We start from the raw sequence: 24,601 nt of genomic DNA on the forward strand, positions 1-24,601 counted from the left end.
TGATTTATTTCTGCATATTCAGTTGCAATAGCATAGAAAATAAAAATGTGACAGTGATTTAGTGAGACCAATAAACCCAATTAGATAAATTCCATAAGAGCTCATTATTCAAATAATGTTATTTTGCTTGGAAAAAAAAACCACATGGATCATTCATAATGAGGAAATACCTTTAATAAATAATGTATGATGCTAACTGTACAAAAATGTTTTTATAAACAATGGCAGTTTATATATATATATATATATATATATATAAAAGGAAGGATATGATGTATAAAATATAAGGACATTTATATATATGTATATATATATAAAAGGAAGGATATGATGTATGAAATATAAGGACACATATATATATATATATATATATAAGGATATGAACGTATGTGCAAATATAGGTTATGCTGAAATTTCACAGGGTAAACAAGCTATTACAGGAACAACAATGACAGTAATAACCATCCACTGTTATGATTTGATTCAATCGCTTGTATATAAACCCCCAGTGTCTCAGAGCACAGTTTTCAGTAACCATTTCATCCTCAGTTAGAGAATGTAGGTCTGCGGGATATTCTAATCACATTATATGTGTTGAGCCCTGGAGCATCGAATCCAGGAGACACGCCTTTCTTGTCAAAGACATAAAAGTTAAACAGCTGCCCGTCTTGAGCTTCGAGGGACACAGATGCGGTGTTGACACGAAGCACACAAGGATATTCTTTCTCAAACACAACTCTAAAGACTCGGTCCACTAGGTAATTCAATTTTATGGTCCGGTACCGCTCAGGGATGAGATCCTCTATTTGAGGTCCAAACTGCTGCATGATCAAGACACCATCTGGCCCTGCTTTGATCTCATAAAACGTGATGTTGCCGTAAGTGTAAAAGCCGACGTAGGGTGCAGGACTGGGGGGAGGAATAAGAAACCGTCTGGCCTCCCTGAAGGCCCTCTCTATGGCGGGAATGATATATGAGTAGGCCTTTGAAACCATATCCTGGTTCTGTGGCCGTGTCCCTGCCATTAGCACCACCAATCCTAGCTTAAGCCGAGGCACCAGAGAGAATGTAGCGGAGTAGCCATCTAGATCACCATCCTTGCGAAGCACTTCATATCCCATCTGTTCGTTCACTTCCCACGGTGTTCTGGTGCGGTTGGCGAAGTAGTCTTTGTCGCAGCGGAACAGAGGGGTTAGCATAATTTTTAAAGTGTCAGGCTCCAATAGCTTGCGGTGATAGGCTCCCAGTAACATCATTGATAATTTAGCCATGTCAGCAGCTGTTGAATACATCTGGCCCGAGGGACGGTACCAACCCAAGTCATAAAGAGGTGCTGTTTGGCCACTGGCGTACACACCTACAGCCATTTGACTTTGGATACCAGGGTTGATGTCAAACCCTGTGTCCTCCATTCCCAGCCTGCCCAGAATGTTATCCGTGATCCATCGCTGATAATTGATACCCACAACTCTCTCAGATAGGACATGGGCGAGCAAAGAGAACGCCAAATTGCTGTAGTGACATCTAACAGGGAAATTTGAAGAGAACAATACGTTAAATCTTCCTTCAACCTCAAAGGCGTTTTATTAGGAGACAACAGAAAAGTTATTATCATTATCGTCACGGTCCATAACCTTTCAACAGAGAAACAGCAATTCAGATGGCACAAAATGAGTTCATTTAAAGTAGCTGATAGGAACAAATACGGTTACATAAATCAGCTAAATTAATGCGGCAGAAACTTACTTGGTCCCTGGATCAGCAACGAGCACATCATCTTGCAGGAGGTTGATTGCAGCCTTGGTCTTCCCTTTCCACAGTAAGTTAGTTCCACGGAATCTTCTGGGTAGACCTGTGGGCAACTCAATATGTGTTTATTATTGGCATAAAGCAAACGAATATGTCTGAGCTCAGGTGGCGACAAAAAAAATACAATATGGTGAATAATGCATAATTGTGACTCTTTCAAAAGCAATTTGCTTCAAGCAGCTTAGGGAAATTCATGTTCTCTTAAAGGGTTAAAAAAAACTTGTACTATGAACAAAAACGTTCAGAACACCAAACTTTCTCCACAGGAAGAGCCTGTATTGAAACTAAGGACAAAATTGTTTGTCCTGTTCATTCACAACAATAATCGGATTAAGTAATAATTCAAAAGTCAGAATAAATCATTTAACTTTCTACATTTGAAACATGGCCTGCCAAGTTACAGTAAGGAAATGTGGATGAAGGAGGATAAATGTAGTGCGGGCTCTGCAAAGAGGTTATTATTGAAGGATTTTGGAGTTAAAACCAATATCGGACTCAAAAATGGCAGCAGCTTGTGAGTAACTGGACATTTACACTCGAGTTTAAAGACAGAGTAACAAAAACGCTTCTTAGTTCTAAAGCTATGTGTACGCTAAGGTATGCATACAGTGTGTGTGACCGAAATTTCATCATCAGCATAGTAAAGCATGTTATGCATGTGCACAACCAGATTTTTCTAACCAGACATACTCTGTATGATTAGTTTGGATATAAGCTTTGAATTTTTCTGCATAAATTAAGTTTGTCCAAGGTCGTAACACTGTCCGTGTCCATTGCTTTACATTTGAAAAAAAGAATGGATGAGATGGAACAACAGCAAACTACTGAAGACAGCAACAGCAATAGACTTTAACACTGATGAGAGCTTTGACTGTTTAATTTCTGCACTGAAAGGATAAAAAATTCTATTAACTTCTCATTTTAACTAGCTGGCATAGCAGCCGAGATCAGTAATCACACACATCAAGTGAAGGCTTATTTCGCCGGTCACTACGGTTACATTATATTCATTACTGTGACATTGCAATAGATGAGTTTCTTGTTTTTAATTCTGAGCTCTCGAGTTTGTTCCACTAAATTGTCCATGTTCGCTACTAGCAATTGAGGTCAGACAGCTGGCCCACCGCTGAGTTCAAAGAAACATTCATTTTGACCTACTGCTATGGTTATTACATGCTGTGTTGTTATTCCAACGTTCGTTGATTGTGCAATCATGGAATTGCTTCTTGACACAAGACTGGAAGTTGGAAACTTACCAGAAAGCTGGCTGGCCATTCTTCTTAATGTTACAGAGGACGATCGGATTTGAACCTCACCGCTGTCAAGGAAGATCAGCCCATCAGTGATGTATTTCAGCTCAGAGTCTCTGCTTTTGCCCAAGGGGTTTTTAATGGTGAAGTTGTCCACATACTTCTCCAGTGGGTCATCCAGAGAGCCCACTTTGCCATCTTCCCACAGTCGATACAGCATCAGGGTGGGAAAGATCTTGGATACACTGGCAATTCTACAGAAGGGCAACCATGCAGAAGATTCAGACACTTTCTATATTCTAATGTGCTCAAAATAAGATTTTTTATTATTTATGAAAATAATCTGGTTATGAAAAAATGACAACAGCTTTCACACTGGTGCTGTGAGATCAGCAATGAAAATGAATTATTAATTATTAAAATGCAATCGAATTGCTAGACATCAAGTCAAGTATAATGCTACTTTAAGCATCAAAGGATGGCATAAAAAAATTCCTGCCTCACTGGAGTTTTTATTTTTTGTGTATTTCAATAAAACTGTCATATTTCCAAATGATTTCACTGTTGTAATAGGCTTCACGTTCTGAAAAGGCTTTTAACAATTCCTGACTTGTTCAGTTGTTTGTATTGTGTGACGTTGATTGACTAGCCAACCCAGTGTGCGTCAGAACTTGACACTGAGACTGTCCTTGAGTGGTTTATGAGTTCAATCTCAACCTTTTGAACAATGAAAATGACATCTCCTAACAGTGTACCCTCATAAATCCTATATACTTCTCAGTCATGTGAGTATGCAGGTCAAAACACCTCGCTACTCAAAGATGGATTATATTTGTGAACACCCTTGACTCTGAAAATGTCATAAAACCATTCCACAATCCATTACAATAGTTTGAGCCATGCATGCAAACAATAGCTGGGTTGTGTACAAGATGATCTTTACAGCTAGAACTAGAGAAATGCAGCTCAGTAGCATTAACAGGACTCAGAAAAGATTACTTCTCAGAAGGCAGAGAAAGTGGCTATATATTCTCAAGATCTGATAAAAACCAGCAGCTTCATCATCTGTATTCAAGACCATACCATGCAGCTGCCAACCCTCAGGACCTTTAGAAATAATCGTTGGCCTTAAACACAGCACAGCAATACAATCCATTGAGAGGTTTTAAAAAAGGGAAATGTGTGTGCGATGTAAATGCAAATTATGCAATATTTGTACAAACCCTTTCCCTTTGTAAAAAGAAAATCTACAAATGAGATTTTGGTGGTGTTAGGCTATAGTTCAGATAGAAATAAGGTCTATTATTATGATTCATGGAGTGGATGCCAATTCCTTTTGAATGCACAAAACAGCATGCTATTGATTGGCAGAACACACCCAGATTTTCTTATACTCTCCTTCCACCCTTTCCAAGTCTAATATATCATAAAAAACATGCCTTCTGTAGAAATTCAAGTGAATGAAACATTCACATAAACATTCCTTGCTTCTGTATGAGCTTCTAAAAAGTCCTGGTAGTCATGTCAATTCTTTTTTTTTTTTTTTTAAAGTAGACATGGGCCTAAATATGCCCCCCCCCCCCAAAACAAACAAAAAACAAAGAAAACAATAACAACATTGAGTCCATGGCTTTCAATAGAGAGAACAGTCTTGCTTTTGTCCACTTTGAAAATGCAACAACGTTAAGCTGTGGTGCTTGAAATGGCTCCACTGTGTAATGTAAAATGAGCAAATTAGGAATGGATTTGGACTGATTAAATCAGGCTTGGCAGATAATTGGGCTCTAACTGTGGAGTTGTGTGCTTCTTCACTGAAAAAGAGCATAGCTCTTATGTGATGATGCTTAAATGATTGCAGCTATATGGGTCCAAATCAAGGACCCTCGAGAAGGGGGAAAGGGGGGATGATAATGTTCCCTCTCATTGCCAGACTTTATTATATGAGGGTGATTTGTGTGCTATGGAGAGGCAAGTTTATAATTTCTCCTATCAACAAGTATGAGCAAGTATTTTGAATGTAACTTTCAATTCAAACAAAGAGGTTTGCAACACCAACATGAGCAAACGTTTCAGCACATTGCTTTCTGCACTGAAAAAAAGCAATATGCTCGTGTTGGTCTAGTTTTTAATTCACTTGCACCTGAAACAACTTGATTTTTACTTAACTGAAGCACAACAACCCAACTTTCAAAAAGAAAAAAGAAAAAGAAAAAAAGAAATATATGATATATGAATGTAAAAAATAATAATAAATAAAATTTAATATGAAATACATACATGGATTTTTAAAAACATAACACATAAATATATATTTTCTCAAATATATTATATAATACCATATACATGTCTTACCTGTAAATGGTGTATTCATTTGGTGGTGCAGAGTTAGAATCACTTCCATTTCTCTTGCCGAAGTTCCCTGTCCACAGTACTGTGTCATTGTAAGTAACAATAGCTGACAATGAGGGCAGACTGACAGGGTTGATGCTATTGCGCAGAAGTGCATCAACCTAGATAAATGACAAGACAATTACATTAGTTAATATGGCAACAACGATTCCGGTGTACATAGAATATATTTATAGTCAAATGTGATTTGCTTTTGAACGTATATATTTCCAGTACAAAAAGTGTAAGTAAGCCAGACATGAAATATTACAGTGGCAATCAAAAATTGCTCTGTTTAGCATGCCGACCAGCAGAATCAGCTCAACCAATGGCATGTGTTTTTGAGGTGGAACATTCGGTTGGACCAACCAATGGCCGATGGGCAGAGTATTCAGGAAACCTGTTTGAAAAAAGTCTGTATTTTTGCAATTCCATTTGATGATGATAGTGGCACACAAATTACACATTTCAGTGTAATAATAAAGTCCTTAAATACTGAGAGCGTTTTTTTATTTAAAGTACTTAGTCTATGAGCCAACACTCTTATGATGACAAATGAGTTAAATTTCCTAATCATGTTTTTGTCTAAATATTGTGTGAAGCTACTCAAGGATCATTGTGTGGCTCTCTCATATTCATAATTCATACACTGATTACCACATCTGACATTGGAATTTCATTTCATGCAACACATTTTTAAGGTGCTGTCAGGAATGCCTCCAGCAGCTGTAAATTATTTTTTACCGCTGCTTTCAAGAGCAATGAAGGTGTTTTATGCTTTTAATGGTCACAGGTACAGATGGAGGAAAATCATTTATAAGCTGGTGCACTTGCAGCAAAGGGTTTTGCTCTAATGGCATCTAATGTGCAAGAGGACATTTTGAAATCATGATATAGACTTGAGTTTTTTCGAATAAGGAGGAAGCAAATTATTAGATTCAACAAAATCATTGAACAAAGAGCACAAAAATACTGATTAAATATGATTTTTGGGCAGTGAAGAGATTAGTTTTCGATCTTTACATGCTTACCTTCTCAAGCGCCTCCTTCAAAGAGGGGATGGGGTGTTCAAGAGGTGTGGGCTCCGGGAAGCGAGGGCACATTCTCACAGATTTGGATCTTTCCCCATTACTTTCTTCTTAAGAATGGGCACACAGCCATACACATATATATAAAAAAGAAGGTGAACGACCCAAGATGAAACTCTAAGAGGAGTGTTTAGAGATTTCTGCATAAACATTGAAATAGTGAACAGAGCACTGAAAATGGCTGGTACTGATAACCATAAATGCTTAATATCGTCCAGACCGATAATCGGTCGACATACATGTACAAATAATAAGCAACACTTTAATTTTCATAACAAAATGAACGTCAACAGAGACAAATGTTTGCTTGAATACATTTTGTTATTGTTCTGGTTAAATATATATAAATTTCAATGGTTTAAAAAATTGTAAACAACATTTGAGAATAACATAAGCCATCATGTGTGTTGAAAAAAAAAACTTTATAAAGGAAGTTAACTGATTAGAGTTAAATTCACTTCGAATGAACTGCACAGGCACCAAATGACCAAAGAAATTATGCAAATCAGGCAATGGACAAAATTGGTGCTTAATGCAAATAGCATGCTGCAATTATCCATCTTGCAGGCTGGCTTATTATAGACTGTGTTTGCACTTGCACTTGCACTTGAACAGAATGACAATGACCAGTGTTATTTTATTATTTATATACTCTTATAGTTTTCATGAATATTTTGAATTATCTTTTATTTTCAGTTTATTTTCATTTTAGTTAAATTTTTAGTAATTTTGTTTTGTGATTTTGTTTTTTTATTATAATTTTTTTTATATTATTTAGGTTTAATTTATTTTTATTTCAGTTTTAGCTTTAACTTACCAATTAGTAAATTTAATGCTTCAATTTAAACTTTCAGATTTTAGTTTCTAATTTCCATTTAGCTTAAAGGGATAGTTCACCCAAAAATGAAAATTTGATGTTTATCTGCTTACCCCCAGGGCATCCAAGATGTAGGTGACTTTGTTTCTTCAGTAGAACACATATGATGATTTTTAACTTTAACCGTTGCAGTCTGTCAGTCGTATAATGCATGGCAATAGTAACAAAATCTATGAGAGTAAAAAAAAACATGCACAGACAAATCCAAATTAAACACTGCGGCTCGTGACGATACATTGATGTCCTAAGACACGAAACAATCGGTTTGTGCCAGAAACCGAACAGTATTTATATCATTTTTTACCTCTAATACACCACTATGTCCAACTGTCTTTGGGCGCGCGCACGGCATCCAGTGCGTGAGGTGTGTACCAGGGTTTAATTTGGATTTGTCTGTGCATGTTTTTTTTTACTCTCATAGATTTTGTTACCATTGCCATGCATTATACGACTGATAGACTGCAACGGCTGGACTTAAAAATCAAAATTTTGTCTTTACTGAAAAAAAAAAGTCCCCTAAATCTTGGATGCCCTGGGGGTAAGCAGATAAACATAACATTTTCATTTTTTTTTTTTTACCTAATATTTATATTTTATCCATGTTTTTTAATATACAAAAATGCTTTAATAGTTTTAGGAATGACAATAACAATACACACTGGACTAGTGATTTACCGCGTTTACATAATGCCTGGTTAAACTTGATTGTGTTTTAGTGAATTCACTTCATTACATAATGGTGTGTGGTCTATAGATTAAGCTGCACAAAACTGCTTCACATATGTAGCTCCACTGCACGTTCACCTAGAAAAGAAGCCAGTCTTCCATCTTTAGCATTCTAAGTCAATCCCCACTCTCAGAGACAGCAGATAATAGGATCTACTAATCACACATCGTGTAACCTCTCAGACATGCACACCTGACACCAAAACAGTCAGATGTTTGTTACAGTTATAAATATTTAGTAGGACGTATTTTATAAAACTGTGAAAGATATTTCTATAAAATATCTTCTTTAAAAGTTTAAAAGTGTGACTTAAGCCTTTCACAAGGAAGGAGTCTTGGAGCTGTTAAAGGTGCATTAACACATGACCTGTGGACAACTCACTCACCTAGAACTAACTTGGGTAGCTGGTACTGCCAAATGAAGCAAGAAGTCATGATGATGGACAGCAGTAAGAAAAACACCAGGCCCAGTTGGGTCCATTTCACCTTCATCTTGCTGGTTTTGGTTAACCCGTCTATGGCAAGTGCTGGCGTCAGCTATCAAAAAGGATAACAACAAAAATAGATTAACAGTAGGAAAACAGATTTTGGGGGGTATTTTAGTTCACTATATATACACACTACCATTCAAAAGTTTGGGGTTGGTAAGATTGTTTAAATGTTTTTGAAAGATGTCTCTTTTGCTCACCAAGGCTGCTAATCAGAAATACTGTAAAAACAGTAACGTTGTGAATTATTATTACAGTATTGCAATTTTCTATTTTAATATATATTTGAAATGCATTTTAATCCTATAGTTTTCTATTTTAATATATATCTTTAAATGCAATTTAATCCTATGATGCAAAGCTGAATTTTCAGCAGCCATTAGTCCAGTCTTCAGTATCTCATGATCCTTGAGATTTTTTTTAAGGATTCTTTGACGAATAGAAAGTTCAAAAGAACAGCATATATTTTAACCTTTTTTATTTTGGAAATAATGTAAATCTTATTGACCTTAAACCTTCGAATGGTATGTACATCCAAGCTGTGTTTAAAAAGAAAGATGCATTTTCCCAATTCAATTAATCAAAATTCCACACATAAAAACAAAAATAAATGAGAAAATGAAGCATATTGTGTCTCTGGGGCTACTCCATTCTTCATGCTGTGAGTCACTCAAAATATAATTAATGACTGCAAGAAAAAAGCCAAACAAAACTGATAAAGTTAGCCAATGAGAACAAATTATGATGTAAAACCTGCATGTAGTTGCTGACCAAATCTCTTTACAACAAGAATACATAATATAAGGACACTCACCAGATGTAAAGCCTCATTTGTAATATTGTGCCTAGCTCTGTTTCAACTAGCTGTCCCAATCCAAAGTGTGCAGATTCCGTATGGAATTCCTCCTCTTCTAAAGTGGAAAATCCAATTCCATGGTAGTCACACACTAGGAACCACTGGGTAGACACAGATCTGACTTTTGCCATCACCACACTGACTGTGGCATAATCCTGGCTGCCAGATTCCCTTCGACAATTCAGTTTCCTCTCCCACAACAGCGTCTGACCTGACATCATAATCCCAAGATTTAGCCCTCTAAACCCCATCAGAGCAGGGCGGTTCTTTATCTTAATCCCTGCAAATCGATTCACTTGGCTGCTGTTTCCCGCTTTTAGCGCATTTGCATCGTTCCCTGCTCCAAACTACTAGACTTCCCAGATGGAGAGAATCAAACATGAAATCTCATGAGAATTTTTGTGTGTCTCAAGACATGGCAGACTACATCTTGCAAGAGCATTTAAATTGAATGTCAACAAGGGGACATGCCTGAGGGGACTACAGGAAAGTTTACATAAGGGACACGAAGATATATGTACTGTTTTTTGAACACATTTTTGAATTTGTCACATATTGTGTACATTTAACACTAGTCACTCAGAGTCATCTTCTGGCAGTTATTCTCCAACACAAATCTTATCAGGCCATTTGCAGGTGCTAAATCTACACTACTGCACTCCACTCATCAAAAAGACCCTGACATGTGACTCTTATAGCAGGCTGTGATTGGACCAACTGACCTGGAGGTACATTGGGATTAACAGAAGCAGCAGGGTTTGACAGCAGGATGAAAGAAACCACCATCACCTATAAATACCCAACTGTGAGATTACTGGAGTGTGAATTTAGCACTGACATCCTCTTCAAAGTGCCTAAACTACACATGCACACTCACATGAAAATATAAGCACAGATGGTCATGAACTAAACAACGGTGCATCAAAGGATTAGTACATTGCTTTTGACTCAACAAGAGAAGCCATAATCTAATTGTTTAGTCTTCACTGTTTACTTTTAAGAGAAGGATTTGTGTTTGATTTGGCCATGCACAATTTCTCTGCAGAGTACAATGTGTTTGGGCTATGAAGCTGAAGTGTGCATGGAGATTACCTGGGGCTGGACTCCATTAACAGATGTCTCCCTCAAGCCCACCTTGCTCCCCGTCTCTCCCATGTTTTCTCTGCCAAAGCGGAAAATACAAGACAATTCTAGTTCTGTTAAATTACATGGAAAAAGAGGCAAGATCCAATTTTGCATTTTTTTTAAGAATAGGCAAATGAGTTGACAATCATTTGTGTCCTACCCATTAATTTATTTGAAAAAAAAAAAAAAACCTGTTCAACCATACAATGTCTTCCATACAACTAACTTCTAAATTAAGTGTGTTGTTATTTTCTGAATTAAAATTAATATTTTTGGAGATCATGAAGTCAAAATCTGTTAATTCCAAGGTTATATTTGGAAGACATTTTTAAAATGTCATATGGTTCAACAAACATGCAGAAAAAATAAATAAATAAAAATTGCAACTCCCAAAAAACATTGGAAACACTTTACTTGAAGCCTTTATGTACAATGCATTATAAAGGGTTATTAAAGGGTATAATGCATTATAATTATTCATAATGTGCGTTGTAATACATTATATCTCATCATAAATAATTCTAAATGAATTTAAAATGCATAGTGTAACAATGAATTGATAAGTGTTATAATGTGGTTACAATTATTCATGAGATTGTACAGTACAATGCGTTATAAGGTGCATTACAAGGCATAACTAATGCATTAAAAACTACTTTTATAATGCATTATAAATAAAAGCTTTAAATAATGTGTTACCAACACATTTTTTAAAATAACGATTAAATTGTTAACTGTGTTAATTGTCTTGTTTCCAACAGTTTGGAGAACACACATTTACAGTCAGCACTTTACTATACTTTAAATGAAACAATTGCTCCTCACACCAGTCTATGTTTTATTCAGCTGAAGGCTTGTCATTTTTTCACCATTCTTTCAGTTATCTGCAGCTGCCATCTGTGAATAAATTCTTCTCTTTTGGGTCTTCTACTGCATTCGACTCTGTTAACTCAGCATAAGAAAGAAATTCAGTACATCTTCTCATCTGTATGTGACTCACACCTTTTAAACCCAGGCAGTCAAACATGACTTCAAGTCCTCTATAGGGCAACGGCACATTACTCTTACGGGCTCTGACCGTCTACTCAGTCTATTGAGCTCAGGGAACAATAGCACATATCTGATGAGCCTTCACATCCTGTGAGTTATATGTGAATGTGAGCAATTCAAACTCAGAAAATGTGTCACACGTTAATCCTGAGGGCTTAACATGCCCACCAAAGACCCGTTCTTTTCTCACATTCATATAAATGCAGGGTGAAATCTGAACAAAATCTGTTGCAGTGCAGATGAGTCATTGTCCTGAGAGGGTAGCGTTTTGGTCTAGCAAATAAAAAAGTAGCCTACATTTTTCAGTGAAGCACTGCTGTTCACAAGCTGAATCATGCAACAAAACATGCACTGAAGTATTACTTAACATTTAACAGTAAAGGTTCTGAACACAGGATGTGCTTCATCAGTACACTTTCAATTGAAATTAGTCCTTTTCCATTTGAAACCCAATGTTGGTGGCATCAGAATTACACAATTTCATGAATGAATACTGCATATTAAATGAACTCATGTTATTTTAGTCCCTGAGAGTCCTAATTATCTCGTTGTAAAGCTCACAAAATGCTTTGCCACTGATGGATGGAAATTTGAATTCAATGATAAGGATGAATTCAATGACACGAAGCTCAACAAAGGGCTTTAAATTTAAGGATCAAGCAAAATTTAGGATCATTACAAACTTGTTTTGTAAAAACAGACACGCCTGGGAGTGTTTGATGACATGCTATAGCACATTATCCATTTGGAAAACACTTGTATTTATTATAATAAATACAAGTGTTTTCCAAATGGATGTACATTTTCTGTATAAGATGACCTGTTACTTAACAAAATGAGCAGTATACAACAGAGCAGTTGACCTTTCTAGGGTGAACCAGTGTGTAACGAAGTAAAATGACCCGGTTTTTAACCTCTTTCTTGATGTATTTAATCAAACCATGACATAAAAAGACATTTTTTTTTTTTTTTCAAAAATTAGGATAAAAAATAAACACTTGTATTTATTATAATAAATACAAGTGTTTTCCAAATGGATGCTGCCCTTTGGTAAGACTGCACTGGGTAATGGGAATGCATTTGCATCTCACACTGCACCAGTGTACAATTTTTAAAAAATATTAAAAGGAACATTATTGACTATATGTTTGGAATAGCACACTAGCATACTACTACTATTGCTACAATATATACACTCTAAAAAATGCTGGGTTAAATATAACCCAGCGCTGGGTTAAAAAGGGACAAACCCAGCAGACATTTTTTTTTTTTTAACAAAAATTAGGATAAAAAATGTAAAATAATCAATGTTAATTCCAAAATGAAATGTGGAAGACACCTTCTGAATTAAACATGCAATGTGATGAGGTCATGTGATGAAATAAAATAGGTTTTATTTATATTTTTTTATTTTATGGTTTAAGTTTTAGTTAACTATAATAACCTTGGGGAAAACAAAGTAGCATACTACTACGATTTAAAACATTTAGGATGGAATAGTGCCTTTTGTTCCACTTATTAATTATAAAATATGATATATTGTGCAGTATTCAGTAAGTTGTAAGCTTTTATTCCATTTAAAACTCTTCATTTGAACCTAAAAAAACTCGCCTCTTCACATAATTTTTTCACAAACAGACATCATTTTAATGCTGTCCCTGCAGGCTGACTCTCAATATTGTTTGAACTCAGTCACAGAGCAACCAGCTTAAAATAAAGCAGTGCTCGTATAAGAGGCCATCTGCAAGCTTCTCAGTCCAGACAAACTCCCTTATGGCCCACAAACAGAATTGGACAATTCTGGGATTCGCATACATAAACCATGTAATATTTTTATAAGTCAAATCATTTTCTTTTAAAAAACGTACAACCAGCTTTACAGAAAAGATGACGTTATGCAAAATAGTGAATGCAAAAATGCCATTTTTCAATGACAAGTGCAATATTTTAATGCAAAATTCAACCAGTTAGCAAGCATTCATGAACCCTGGGTATTAGTGAGATTATGTGATTTGTTGTTTCCTACAGGCTTCAATAATGCTGGTCCATTTTTCTTTTAGTATCATGTTTTGTCCTGTCACATAAAATTTTAAACTGAGAAACAATTAAAACGTATGCAAAAATTGCTTAGAACGGTTAGAACATTCACAATAAAAAACAACTACATATACACATTAAAATAAACATGATATGCCCTTATTTTATAAATAAAAGAATTTCAGTCACTCTCAACATCAACATAAATTTCCGTCATGTTTTCCACTTTGGAAAGGAACTGCTATTGACGATGGCAGTTATGTACACTGCATTAGCATAATCATTTATAGCACGACTGACATCTGCACATTTTCTTCTATTGTAACTGCTTAAACCAAATTGCAATAAACACATCTATTTTAATATGTACTTACCTTTACTTGAGGTTTAGGAACACTTTTCTTCTTTGATGATGGAGTAGTATTCACACTCAACGCTCTCTCGTGTTCAGCTAGCTTACTGTGAAGTCACGACAGATGTTGGTATCATGGTCATAGATAAATCCAGCTTGCATCAGACCCAAGATTCTGGATTATCTGCCATCTGCAACATCTGCCAACAGTGGAGAATAGGCAGCGCAATGATTGAGCTGTAGTGTTAGACAGCAGACAATATTACTATATGGCCTGGCATGCAATGCTGCTTTTATTTGGACACTTAGACCACAATTAAAAGTGTATTAAATGCATTGCATTCGAGGACAAACTACCAAACCAAGATGCAAGGTACAATGACACTGTAATACAATATTAAAGGTTTTTATCAGGTATAGTTCATTCACTTGACTTTGCTTTTCATTAAATAGATTTATTAATTGTTAGACAGAGTTGTTGGATAACTGGGTGGATTTATGAAGAAATTGTATGCAGGTAATACTGTACACTAAAAGAACAATTCTGTCATGATTCACTTGCCATACACAATCATACACCTTTGCAGAACAAAAAAGATTATATGTATGTGTGCAGTATACTGTGATAAAGGAAAGCAAAATACTAAAATGTGGGAGAAAATACTTATTTGCTAAATATACTTATTTTACAACAATCATATATTCCACCTGTGAATCTTCCTTAGGGCCAGAGAAAATGAAAAGGAGCTGACACTTTCAACTATTCAGCAGTGATTGTTTCAGAACCCTATGGGTGGCAATTACTGAGACAAAACAAGATCTAGTGTATGTGTAGAAGTCCAGCTGAAGTTTCGATGAATGTACCTGTTTGCGGTCCAAGCGAGACATGCTGATTACAGCCCACAAAGGCTATACACTGACATCTGGAGATGAACTAATATTATTCAGACCCACGAGTGCAATTCGACTGGTTACGACGAAGCTGAAAGCAAGTGACAGCACAAAACTCCAATTCATTCTGAAACCACTTTTCAATTTTACTGTCTTTGGTAGGAGTGCAGTTATAAATCTTTAACAATTTAAAATAAGCTCTCTGTTTCTAGAAATATGAAACATATAAAAGCAAACAACGTAAAAGTAACGCGATTGGGAAATTAAGACCAAAATGTGTGAGTATTGTGAGGGTTATATACGCACAATATATTTATTTAGACCAATAATGTTGTCTTCCGCTGACTGTCCAATGTTCTTCTTCTCAGTTTGTGTGCATTGCATGACACGAATGCTTTCTTGTCTTTGAAAACAGAAAATAGTAAAGACACAAGACATAATTACTTCCGAGAAATTGTGTAGGTACATTCAAGCTTGCTATGATGAGATTTTTAAAAATATATTTCATAAGAGACCTTCAAAGAGCTTTTAACCTCCATCTTTCTACACACTTGACGATACATTTAACAAGACATTCACATTCACTTAAGGATTGCCAAGAGCCAAGAGCCAATCACTTCAACCAGCTGTTATAGACAGACAGATCACCTAAACAGAGACTTTGATGCATAGCATGATTTGAAGGCATTGTGGGATACAGGATGGAAAATGAATTTCCACATTGTGGTATTACAAATTGGGAAAATTGATGTGTCATTAATACCTATGCGCTGCATCCACGGGGTGTCACATAGTTCTCCTGTATCCCACATGTTATGACTGTTCAATTCAATCATGATTTTTATCCCCAAGTCACATGGATGGTTTTACGCATTCCCATGATTGTCCTCATTGACTTAATCGTCTTGCCAGGGATGCACTGCTAAAAAAAAATATGAGAGTCCTGGTGAATGATTTGACTGCCTGCTGTTTGCTCTGGGGTTTATTTTCCTCTCCTGGCTCATTTTACAGGTGGATAGAGATGAAAACAGATCATATAATGAATTCTGCATGTTTGTGTCATGTGATAATGGCCATCAATGCTTGAACACAATTACACAACAACGGTCGGCTGGGCTCTTTGTTTCAAATGATTGATAAAGATAGAATCTATGATGTGTGAAAATATAATTCGAAGCCAGCTACAGCTATTTCCAATGAACACAAATAGATGATGGACACATCCATGTGTGGTTGTTGTGGCACAAGTTAGTATTTTTGCATGCCTATTCGTGAGAGAAGTAAGTTTCAAAGCAAATAATGAAGTTTCCACTTTTGCATGTAATTGGGAGATGCAATTAAAATGCAAGCACAAGTTCATAGGCTTCTAAATTTGTGAAAGCTCAAGAGATTGGTGAAAAGCCTTTATACTGCAGCATAAAGTAAAATAACATAATTGTTAATGACTGAAATTAAAGAGGCAACTGGGGGGCTGTCAGATTTAGAGCTGCAAATGAGGGAAAAAGAAAAGGAAACAAATAAAAGCTCCTTCAAAAATGAGAACAACAATGCAATATTCAAACCTCCTGTGGAATATAAAGGTATAAAATTAAGTAGGCTATAGTTTGGATGTGCTTTAAGACTTACTGAGGTATATGAAACACATAAATGTGTCCAGGGCTAAACACACGATGCAGTCAGGCAGAAAAATCAAGTTATCTCAATTGAAGTCCAAAAAACATAGTAGAATATATGTTATTGATGCACATCTTACAGACTCTCTTGAGTTTGTATAAAGACTCGGCCTCAGACAGCACATCCGCTGACCACCTACAGGCCATTCAATGACTGTCTGATTCTTGCACAAAAATGGCTCCCCCAACTGAGTCCGGTTCATTGCAAGGTTTTTCTCTCCCCTAGCTCCTTTTTCTTTGCCACAGCTGCCCTTGGCTTGCACACTGGGAGCTTTAAGGCTTGAGCCATTAATGTATGATTTTCTGCAAAGCTGCTTTGAAATGACATGGATTGTGAAATGCGCTACACAAATTGACTTGAATTTTCTTGCTCTGTTTTTTCTTTTCTTTTCTTTTTTAAAGATGGCTAGCATACTGTTTACTGATACCTGCTAAAGTCATTGAGTTGACAGACTGTTTCTGGAACAGGCATCAAAAATCTTTGCCAGAAGGTATTTACTTATTCATTTGTTGATTTGATTTGTCATAAATGGCAGACAATTTTGCATATTGCAGATTAAATAAACTTTAAAACATTAATATGTGTTCTTAACAAATGTACTGTAGGCCTATGAACTGGACTTGCATTAAACAGAGATTAAAAAAGAATTATATTGCAATGTTTATTAGCCTATGTAGTTAGAGGTCTAACCATTTCTGACCAACCAAACAGTTATGAAAAGCTTTTGGAGTTTTAGGACAGTTGGCAAAGCGAGTGAGTGGCACATACAGCACCTAAAATCTTACCTGTCAGGGTTGCCAGGTTTTCACAACAAAACCTGCCCAATTGCTACTCAGAACTAGCCCAAATCTAGCCCAATTGCTAAATCGCTTTCCGGGTGGTAAAATACATGTTTTTTTTGGCAAGGTTCCCCTGGTAAAATTAGCATTATAGGGGCTAAATGTCACGTTATTGGGTTCGCTTAAACCCGCGGACATTAAAAACAACCCGCGGCAACATTGTAGCCCAATTCCGCGGGAAAACAGCGGACTTGGCAACACTGCCTGTTGCACAATTAATTTGACTTCTCATATAAAACGGGTATTTTGTAAACTCCAAATAACTATACAAAATTAATATTTGTACAAAATTAACGTCGGTCATGTTCAGCAAACTGACGAATCTTCTCCGCTGATGTCCAGTTGAGCAGGTGCAGCGTTTCAAGATGGCGACCCTTGACATACCTGGATCATGGCCTACTTACTACAATGTGCGTTTTACGATACTCAAGAGCTTTGTTTCAGGTACGTACCACATGGAAATATATATTTATACATTTCGAAAACTGGAGGTAACGAATTACAGCTACTCACATTACTGTAAAGTAGTTTTTTCGGGTACTTGTACTTTTTTTTGAGTATATTTTTAAAGCTGTACTTTTACTTGTACTTAAGTACAAATTAAGCAAAATAATCTACTTCATTACTTTTAAATCATAGTTCGTTACTGAGTACGCCCACAATTTGAATTGATATTCAAACCTTTGACGGCACTTCAGTAGCCAATAAAGATATCTGATCGTGAAGGGACCAATAAAAGCCCTGATATCTGAACCGGGAAAAGCCGCCGTTGCAGGCGCTGATCAGAATGAGGGAGCTCAGCGTAGTTTATGGACTCAAAGTTTGAAGAAATAGACAACATGGTAGTATTATCATAAATATCTATATTTTGATACCGATGCTGAAATGTCTGACACGGTTCCATTACTAATTTTCTTCAGTATCTACCGAATACACAGATACAAGCTGGCAGGGACAAGCATTAGGCTGCCATGGTTTGAGCGCGTTTGAGTGCAATTAAGAGCTGTTGTATGTGATTATCGGTGGCCGTCTTGAGAAGCCAGAAAGCTTCAGGAAATGGCTCCTAAAAAGGACAAAGACGTGAGTGCTTTTTACAAGTCGTAATTTAAAATTACAGTAATATGGCATGAAAGTTTCACATGAAATTCTATCAGTGAGGGGGAGCTGTAGGGATGTGCGCCACGAGGCACTCAAGAAAAATACCACTGCACTATATCTCTGATCATTTTAATATGTAACTAATTTAATGTTTAGATTTTTTTTTTTTAATATTGTGTGCCATCACCAAGATTAAACAAATTAAGTATCCTGGGGAGGATCGAGGGCCACAAGAAGAATCTGGAGCGGCACAAGGAGAATCTGGGGGGTCATTGCCCCCCTAGACCCCACTTAGACCCGGCCCTGCATGTATTTCTGCTGATTAATCAAGGGCAGACTATAGAAATAACTGGCAATCACTAGGTCAGAATGTATATTAAACTCACTCAACAGAATACTCAAAGGTGGAGTATACAGGGCATAAACAAGACTGACCATTTAACTGAGATCAGCACAAAAAAGTTCCAGGACTGAAAAACACTGGTTTAGGTAATATAAAAATGAACAAGTAGCAGTGTGAGGCTTTTTGCAAAAAGTTGATGAAATGTATCACCAGCAGATGGCGTACGGAACAAAGATATTGTAATACAAAGTGGGCTCTGAAAGGAAAACCTGATTATGTGCTGCCCTCTAGAGGGAACATTCTGCATCACCCCTCAGTATTACACAAGATGACCGTTCTCCTTGCCCTTTGAGCTTGCTTTGACACACCCAAATTAGGCTACCTCTCATGTAACCCTTCTTTTCCAGTTTTCACAAAATTGCTTTACTTAATTGGACAGTGTGCAATTGAAGTTTTACATGATCTAATAAAAAAATACACCTGTGTTTGGGATTATCCTTATTAATGTGTGCAAATCCAAAGAAACACAATAATATAAAGGTTTTAATAACAAAATTGCAAGCAAGAAAACCAAGGCAAAGGTTATTAGACAGCTCAAAGTGAATGTGAGAATATATGGAATGAGTGCTAAAACGGGCTTTTCTCCAAAACAGGCTTAAGGAAACATACTAAAGCAAGCCAACACAAGCCTATGGGAACACTAAAGGAACTGCAGTCCACAGAGGTGGGAGGAAATGGACAGGATAGGATGGTATCATGCATGTTTCATGAATCTAGTTTTTTAGGGTGTCAGCAAAGAGAGGATTGTCTGATGATTTCAGATGCAATGTAATATTGTTTTCTTAATTGATTTGCTTTTTTATCCCCATATACAACTGCTTTTCTAACTATTATTACCCCATTTGATCCTTTTTTTATGCACAGGCACCAAAAAAACTTGGTATAACCTGGATTGTAAATATTTATTCATTTCTCACCTTCTTTTGCACATTTCTATTGCATATACACTACTGTTCAAATGTTTTGGGGTCAATCATCTTTTTGAAAGAATTTAATACAGTACTTTAATTCAGCAGAGATGCATTAAATTGATCAAAAGTAACAGTAAGTACATGTTCTAAAATATTTAAATGCTTTTCTTTTGAACTTTCTATTCATCAAATAATTATGTATCATGGTTTCCATAAAAATATTAAGCAGCATAACTGTTTTCAATAATAATAAAAAAAAAAAAAAATCCTGAGCACCACATCTGCTCGTGACACTGAAAACTATAGTAATGGCTGCAGAAAATTCAGTTTTGCTATCACAAGAATAAATTCCATTTAAAATGAAATAAATAAATAAATACATGAGGATTAAATATTATAAGTTATTTTAAATTATAATAATATTTTACAGCATTACTGTTTTTATTTTCTTTCTTTCTTTCTATTTAAAAAAAAAACATAAAAAAATCTCAAAACCAACTTTTAAATGGTAGTGTGTGTAAATTGTAAATTAGAGAAAACAGTTGTATGTTGTATTTAAGAAATCACCCAAAACTGTTTTGTTGCAATTAATACAAAAACATCCATGACTCATTGATGCCATATTATAATTACAAAAGCTATGCAAAATAGTTCAAGATATCATATTTGTATAGCATTTAACAGAATATATAGTACAGTAGCAGTATATGTATGAAATGAACATACTTTTTTCATCTGAAGGAAGTACACTATGCATTGTATGCAGAGCACCTAATCGCAATGAGTTAGATACAAATAAATGTATTTTATTGTTTTAAATAATAAGCATTCCAAACTCACATCTGTTAAAGATTCACAGTTATTCAGGTTATCACAGTATGTCTCGTAGTATTTATTTTTGAGCATTTTTGGAGAGCAGTCTGGGTCGATGTGCCGTCTGAACATCCCCGACGGTGACCTATCCACCAGAGAATGCAAGCAGAGTCAGCCTCTTCTCAAATGAGCGCCGTGTGGTTTTTCACCAATGTCACTGTTTCAGTCAACAAAATGCATGCCTGACATTTTCCCCTTTGGTCCAGAAGAACTTGGCGTCCAGATGAAAACAGAGCTGGCTGCTTTGCAGTGCCTTACAGCCATGTTCCAAATGTTTTATTTGGCATTTATGCGCCAAGACATGGCCACAGTTGTCATCTGCTGTCATGCACACAAATTTTTCCATCGCTGATCAAATATTCACAATCAAGATGAATCCTTAGGGTGAGGATGAGCGAATAAAATATTGACATTTTGTGATACTCTTATTAAAACTTTCATTAAACTGTTATTTTTATTGCATTTTTGAACTAGATATTCCAGCACTTCAGAATTCTTTAAAGGGATATTTGCTGAAAATGACCTCACCCTCAGGTCATTCAAGGTGTAGATGAGTTTGCTTGTGCATCAGGACCAATTTTAGGAAATTTGGCATCACATCATTTGTTCACCAATTACTCCTTTGCAGTGAATGGGTGCCGTCAAAATTAGAGTCCCAAAGCTGATAAAAAACACCCACAAGTAATCCACATGACTCCAATCCACCAATGTCTTGTGAAACAAAAAGCTGTGTGTTTATAAGAAACAAATCCATTGTAAAGGCATTTTAACGTTAAACCATATCTTCTGGCCAAAATATTAGTCCATAATAACACTTCCTCTTGTGAAAAAATGGTCCACTAACATCAAAATCCAGAGACATGTTTTTAGAACTGTTTGCATATTTCTGTCCTGATTCAGACAAGATTACTTTCATTGGAGAAAGCAATATTATGTATAGAGGACTAATCATCCATGTGGATTATTGTGATGTTTTTTAGCTGTTTGGACTCAATCGCCATTATGGCGGCACCCATTCACGGCAGAGGATCCATTGGTGAGCAAGTGATGTAATGCTGCATTTCTCTAAATCTGTTCCAGTGAAGTAACAAACTAATCTACATCTTGGATGGCCTGAAGGTGAGTGAATTTTCAGCGAGATTTCATTTTTGGGTGAACTGTTCCTTTAATCATTCGCACTTGTTGTAGATTTATGTGAGTGTTTTAGTGTTGTGCGAGAATGCCTAAATATTCAGCGTAATCCTTTTTAGAACTACTGAAGCAGAAGAAAACACCATTGCCACATGTCTCTCAATAGTACACAATGTTTTCACCCATGTTGGCCCCCCGCCTCATGCCTCAGTAGGTTGCTGTGAATACCGGGTTTGTCGCCCGCAGTGTCTGCTGTCTGCTGCCACAGACTCTGAAATAATGAGAGGGCCTCTGCCTCTCGCTTCTCCTTCTTGGGGCAAACAGAACAGACCCCCTTTGCTTTTGAGTGCTCCTCATGCTGATTGCCTGCACCTCCTGTTTTCATCCGGTCACCTTGACCTTCAACCCGTTTACAGCCCTCCGTCAGGAGTGTGGCATTTTGACACGACGTGCCCTGTAGGAACCCACAGAGCAGCATGACGCGATATGTCTAGGTCAGATGACGACCACCAAGTCTGCCCTGAATATGTGTGTGTGTGTGTGTGTTTGTGAGCGAGAGAGAAGCAGCAGAGAACAGGGCCTGTGCGTGTGTTTTTGTGTAACTTCCATCCTACGTTTTGTATGCCATACAATGGAGTGGAAATTCCATCTGTTGTGAGTGCCTCTTCAGGCTTCATGCCTATTTCACTGCTGACGGTTGTGCAGATCCATTTACTGATTTTATCCAGAGTGTCCTCTAGCCCTTTCATACAAACTGTGCAGCACACTGAAGCAAAGCAGGACTGCGGAAAACTCGCCTACTGACAATTGACACTTTGGGAATTTCATGGGCATTGTTGTCATTTACAACAATGTGAGAATGAATATGATGGTGGTTAGATAGAGATTTTTTTCTATTATTATTATTATTGTAAATGTAAGAAAGTAAAAAAAAAAAAAACTACTGACATTTACATTGTCAATAATATATATTTTTTTGTTTCATTTAATTTTTAAAATTAGCTAATGCCTGAGACATTGTTAATGATCGTAATTTAACAACAGCAAATTATTATTATTATTGTTACAGAAATATATACACATACAAATTTATACTATATCTAGCACATACTGAGTCGGACGATGTCTTGCCCCTTTTGAACATTATCACTCAGGACTAAGATCTTTAGTGTTCCATTAACCTGCTGCACAGCAGTAACAGACAGAACCTTTGAACATGCTTTAATCCCGGCCGGGAGGACCTCATACTAATCACAGAGAATTCCCACAACAAAAAGAGTACAACAGTTTATAGGTACATGGCAAAGATGACATGATTCATTACACCATTTTTCTATAATTGGTTCTTATGTGGAATTTAGCAAACTTCTCCTGTTACTGGCAAAGCAAATTTTGTTTTTGATTACTTCAGCTCATTACTCAAGTCATGGGTTGTTATGATTATTTTTATATTCAGATAGATGTCTAGCCATCTTGTCCATATGCATCCATTATTGCAACATTCTAACTAAAGTGCTGGTACATTTTGTTCTCAAAAGCATAGAGATGTTAGGTATGCAAGGAAGAGGAGTGTTAGTTAAGATTAATTTAAAATTCTTAATTTTAAAAATGACCTTCACAATACTTACTAATTTCAGGAAATATTTTTATGAAAAATCTTTCAGAAAAATGCTCTAGCTTTGGCACTTAATGTATTCATTTATAATATGTGACCCTGGACCACAAAACCAGTCATAAGTATCACAGGTATATTTGTAGCAATAGCCAACAATACATTGTATGGGTCAAAATTATCGATTTTTCTTTTATGCCAACAATCATTAGGATATTAAGTAAAGATCATGTTCCATGAAGATATTTTGTAAATTTCCTACTGTAAATATATCAAAACTTAATTTTTTATTAGTAATATGCATTGTTAAGAACTTAATTTGGACAACTTTAAAGGCAATTTTCTCAATATTTTGATTTTTTTGCACCCTCAGATTCCAGATTTACAAAATATTGTCAGATCCTAACAAACCATACATCAAGCTTTCAGATGATGTATAAATCCCAGTTTAAAAAAATTGACCCTAATGACTGGTTTTGTGGTCCAGGGTCACATATGATTTAATGCAATGAAAAGTATATATAAGTTTGAAATATTTCACATTCTTATTATCAGACAAATGTGTGTAATTTTAGGATATTAGTTTGAAACACCCTGGTTAGAGAAATTGAAGAAACACTTAAATATATCTTAAATTGTTTTGTTTTTATAGGTTAATGCATATCTCCAGGAGACTTGGCAAAAATCCATTAGTAGTAAAATCAATTAAAATAGTTTGTAATGTTTTATTGTATACATTTAGACATTTAATTTGAGTTATAAAAATTATTGTATTGTAGGAACAACATCTTGAATACATAAAACTCCTGACACACCTAAGGAATTAATAGTACTTTTGACAAATGTGTTTAAAATGACACTTACATGAAATGAAAAGTCAGTGGCACGGAAAAGCTGTTTTATTCTACGTAATGCAGACTGCTCCAACAGAATGGCAGCTCTCTCCACTTGATCTTTTCAGACAGTGTAACCGGGCAGAGAAGCTAGAGGGGGTAAGAAAATCGACAGGGGCAACTAATATCCCATAGTTCAAAAGGTCAGCTCTCACCAGTCAGTGACCCCTGAATCGCACCCGTTATCCAGTCTGGCATTGGGCCAGCGGGAGGGCATCTTCCAAACGGCC

The 24,601-nt window shown here is 36.2% G+C and overlaps 1 protein-coding gene across 5 annotated transcripts; it reads right to left on the minus strand.

Moving 5' to 3' along the window:
- Positions 1-382: 382 nt before the first annotated feature.
- LOC107727874 (putative beta-lactamase-like 1) lies at positions 383-24,601 on the minus strand. Of its 5 annotated transcripts, XM_016537910.1 has the most exons (9): positions 24,527-24,601; positions 14,069-14,246; positions 10,575-10,644; positions 8,525-8,675; positions 6,479-6,585; positions 5,412-5,569; positions 3,066-3,313; positions 1,747-1,852; positions 383-1,524 (listed from the first exon to the last, which is right to left on the minus strand). In XM_016537910.1, exons 3-9 carry the CDS (start codon positions 10,635-10,637, stop codon positions 546-548), a joined length of 1,812 nt encoding a protein of 603 aa, XP_016393396.1. In that variant the 5' UTR covers positions 10,638-10,644; positions 14,069-14,246; positions 24,527-24,601; the 3' UTR covers positions 383-545. The 5 variants fall into 5 exon arrangements, with proteins under 5 accessions (XP_016393396.1, XP_016393397.1, XP_016393395.1 ...); XM_016537911.1 differs by lacking the exons at positions 14,069-14,246; positions 24,527-24,601 and having other exon boundaries at positions 3,066-3,127; positions 3,221-3,313; positions 10,575-10,743; XM_016537909.1 differs by lacking the exons at positions 14,069-14,246; positions 24,527-24,601 and having other exon boundaries at positions 6,479-6,582; positions 10,575-10,743.

This window comes from Sinocyclocheilus rhinocerous, unplaced genomic scaffold (genome assembly GCF_001515625.1).
Source record: "Sinocyclocheilus rhinocerous isolate Xijiao unplaced genomic scaffold, SAMN03320098_v1.1 scaffold576, whole genome shotgun sequence".
NCBI lineage: Eukaryota > Metazoa > Chordata > Actinopteri > Cypriniformes > Cyprinidae > Sinocyclocheilus > Sinocyclocheilus rhinocerous.

Coding starts and splice junctions, on each gene's coding strand:
- LOC107727874 (XM_016537908.1), bottom strand. CDS start 10,721: ATGCAAAATTGGATCTTGCCTCTTTTTCCATGTAATTTAACAGAACTA. Junction 5,570..6,478: donor TGAAGGAGGCGCTTGAGAAG/GTAAGCATGTAA, acceptor TCATTTATCTAG/GTTGATGCACTTCTGCGCAA. Junction 1,525..1,746: donor GTTGCTGATCCAGGGACCAA/GTAAGTTTCTGC, acceptor TTTCCCTGTTAG/ATGTCACTACAGCAATTTGG.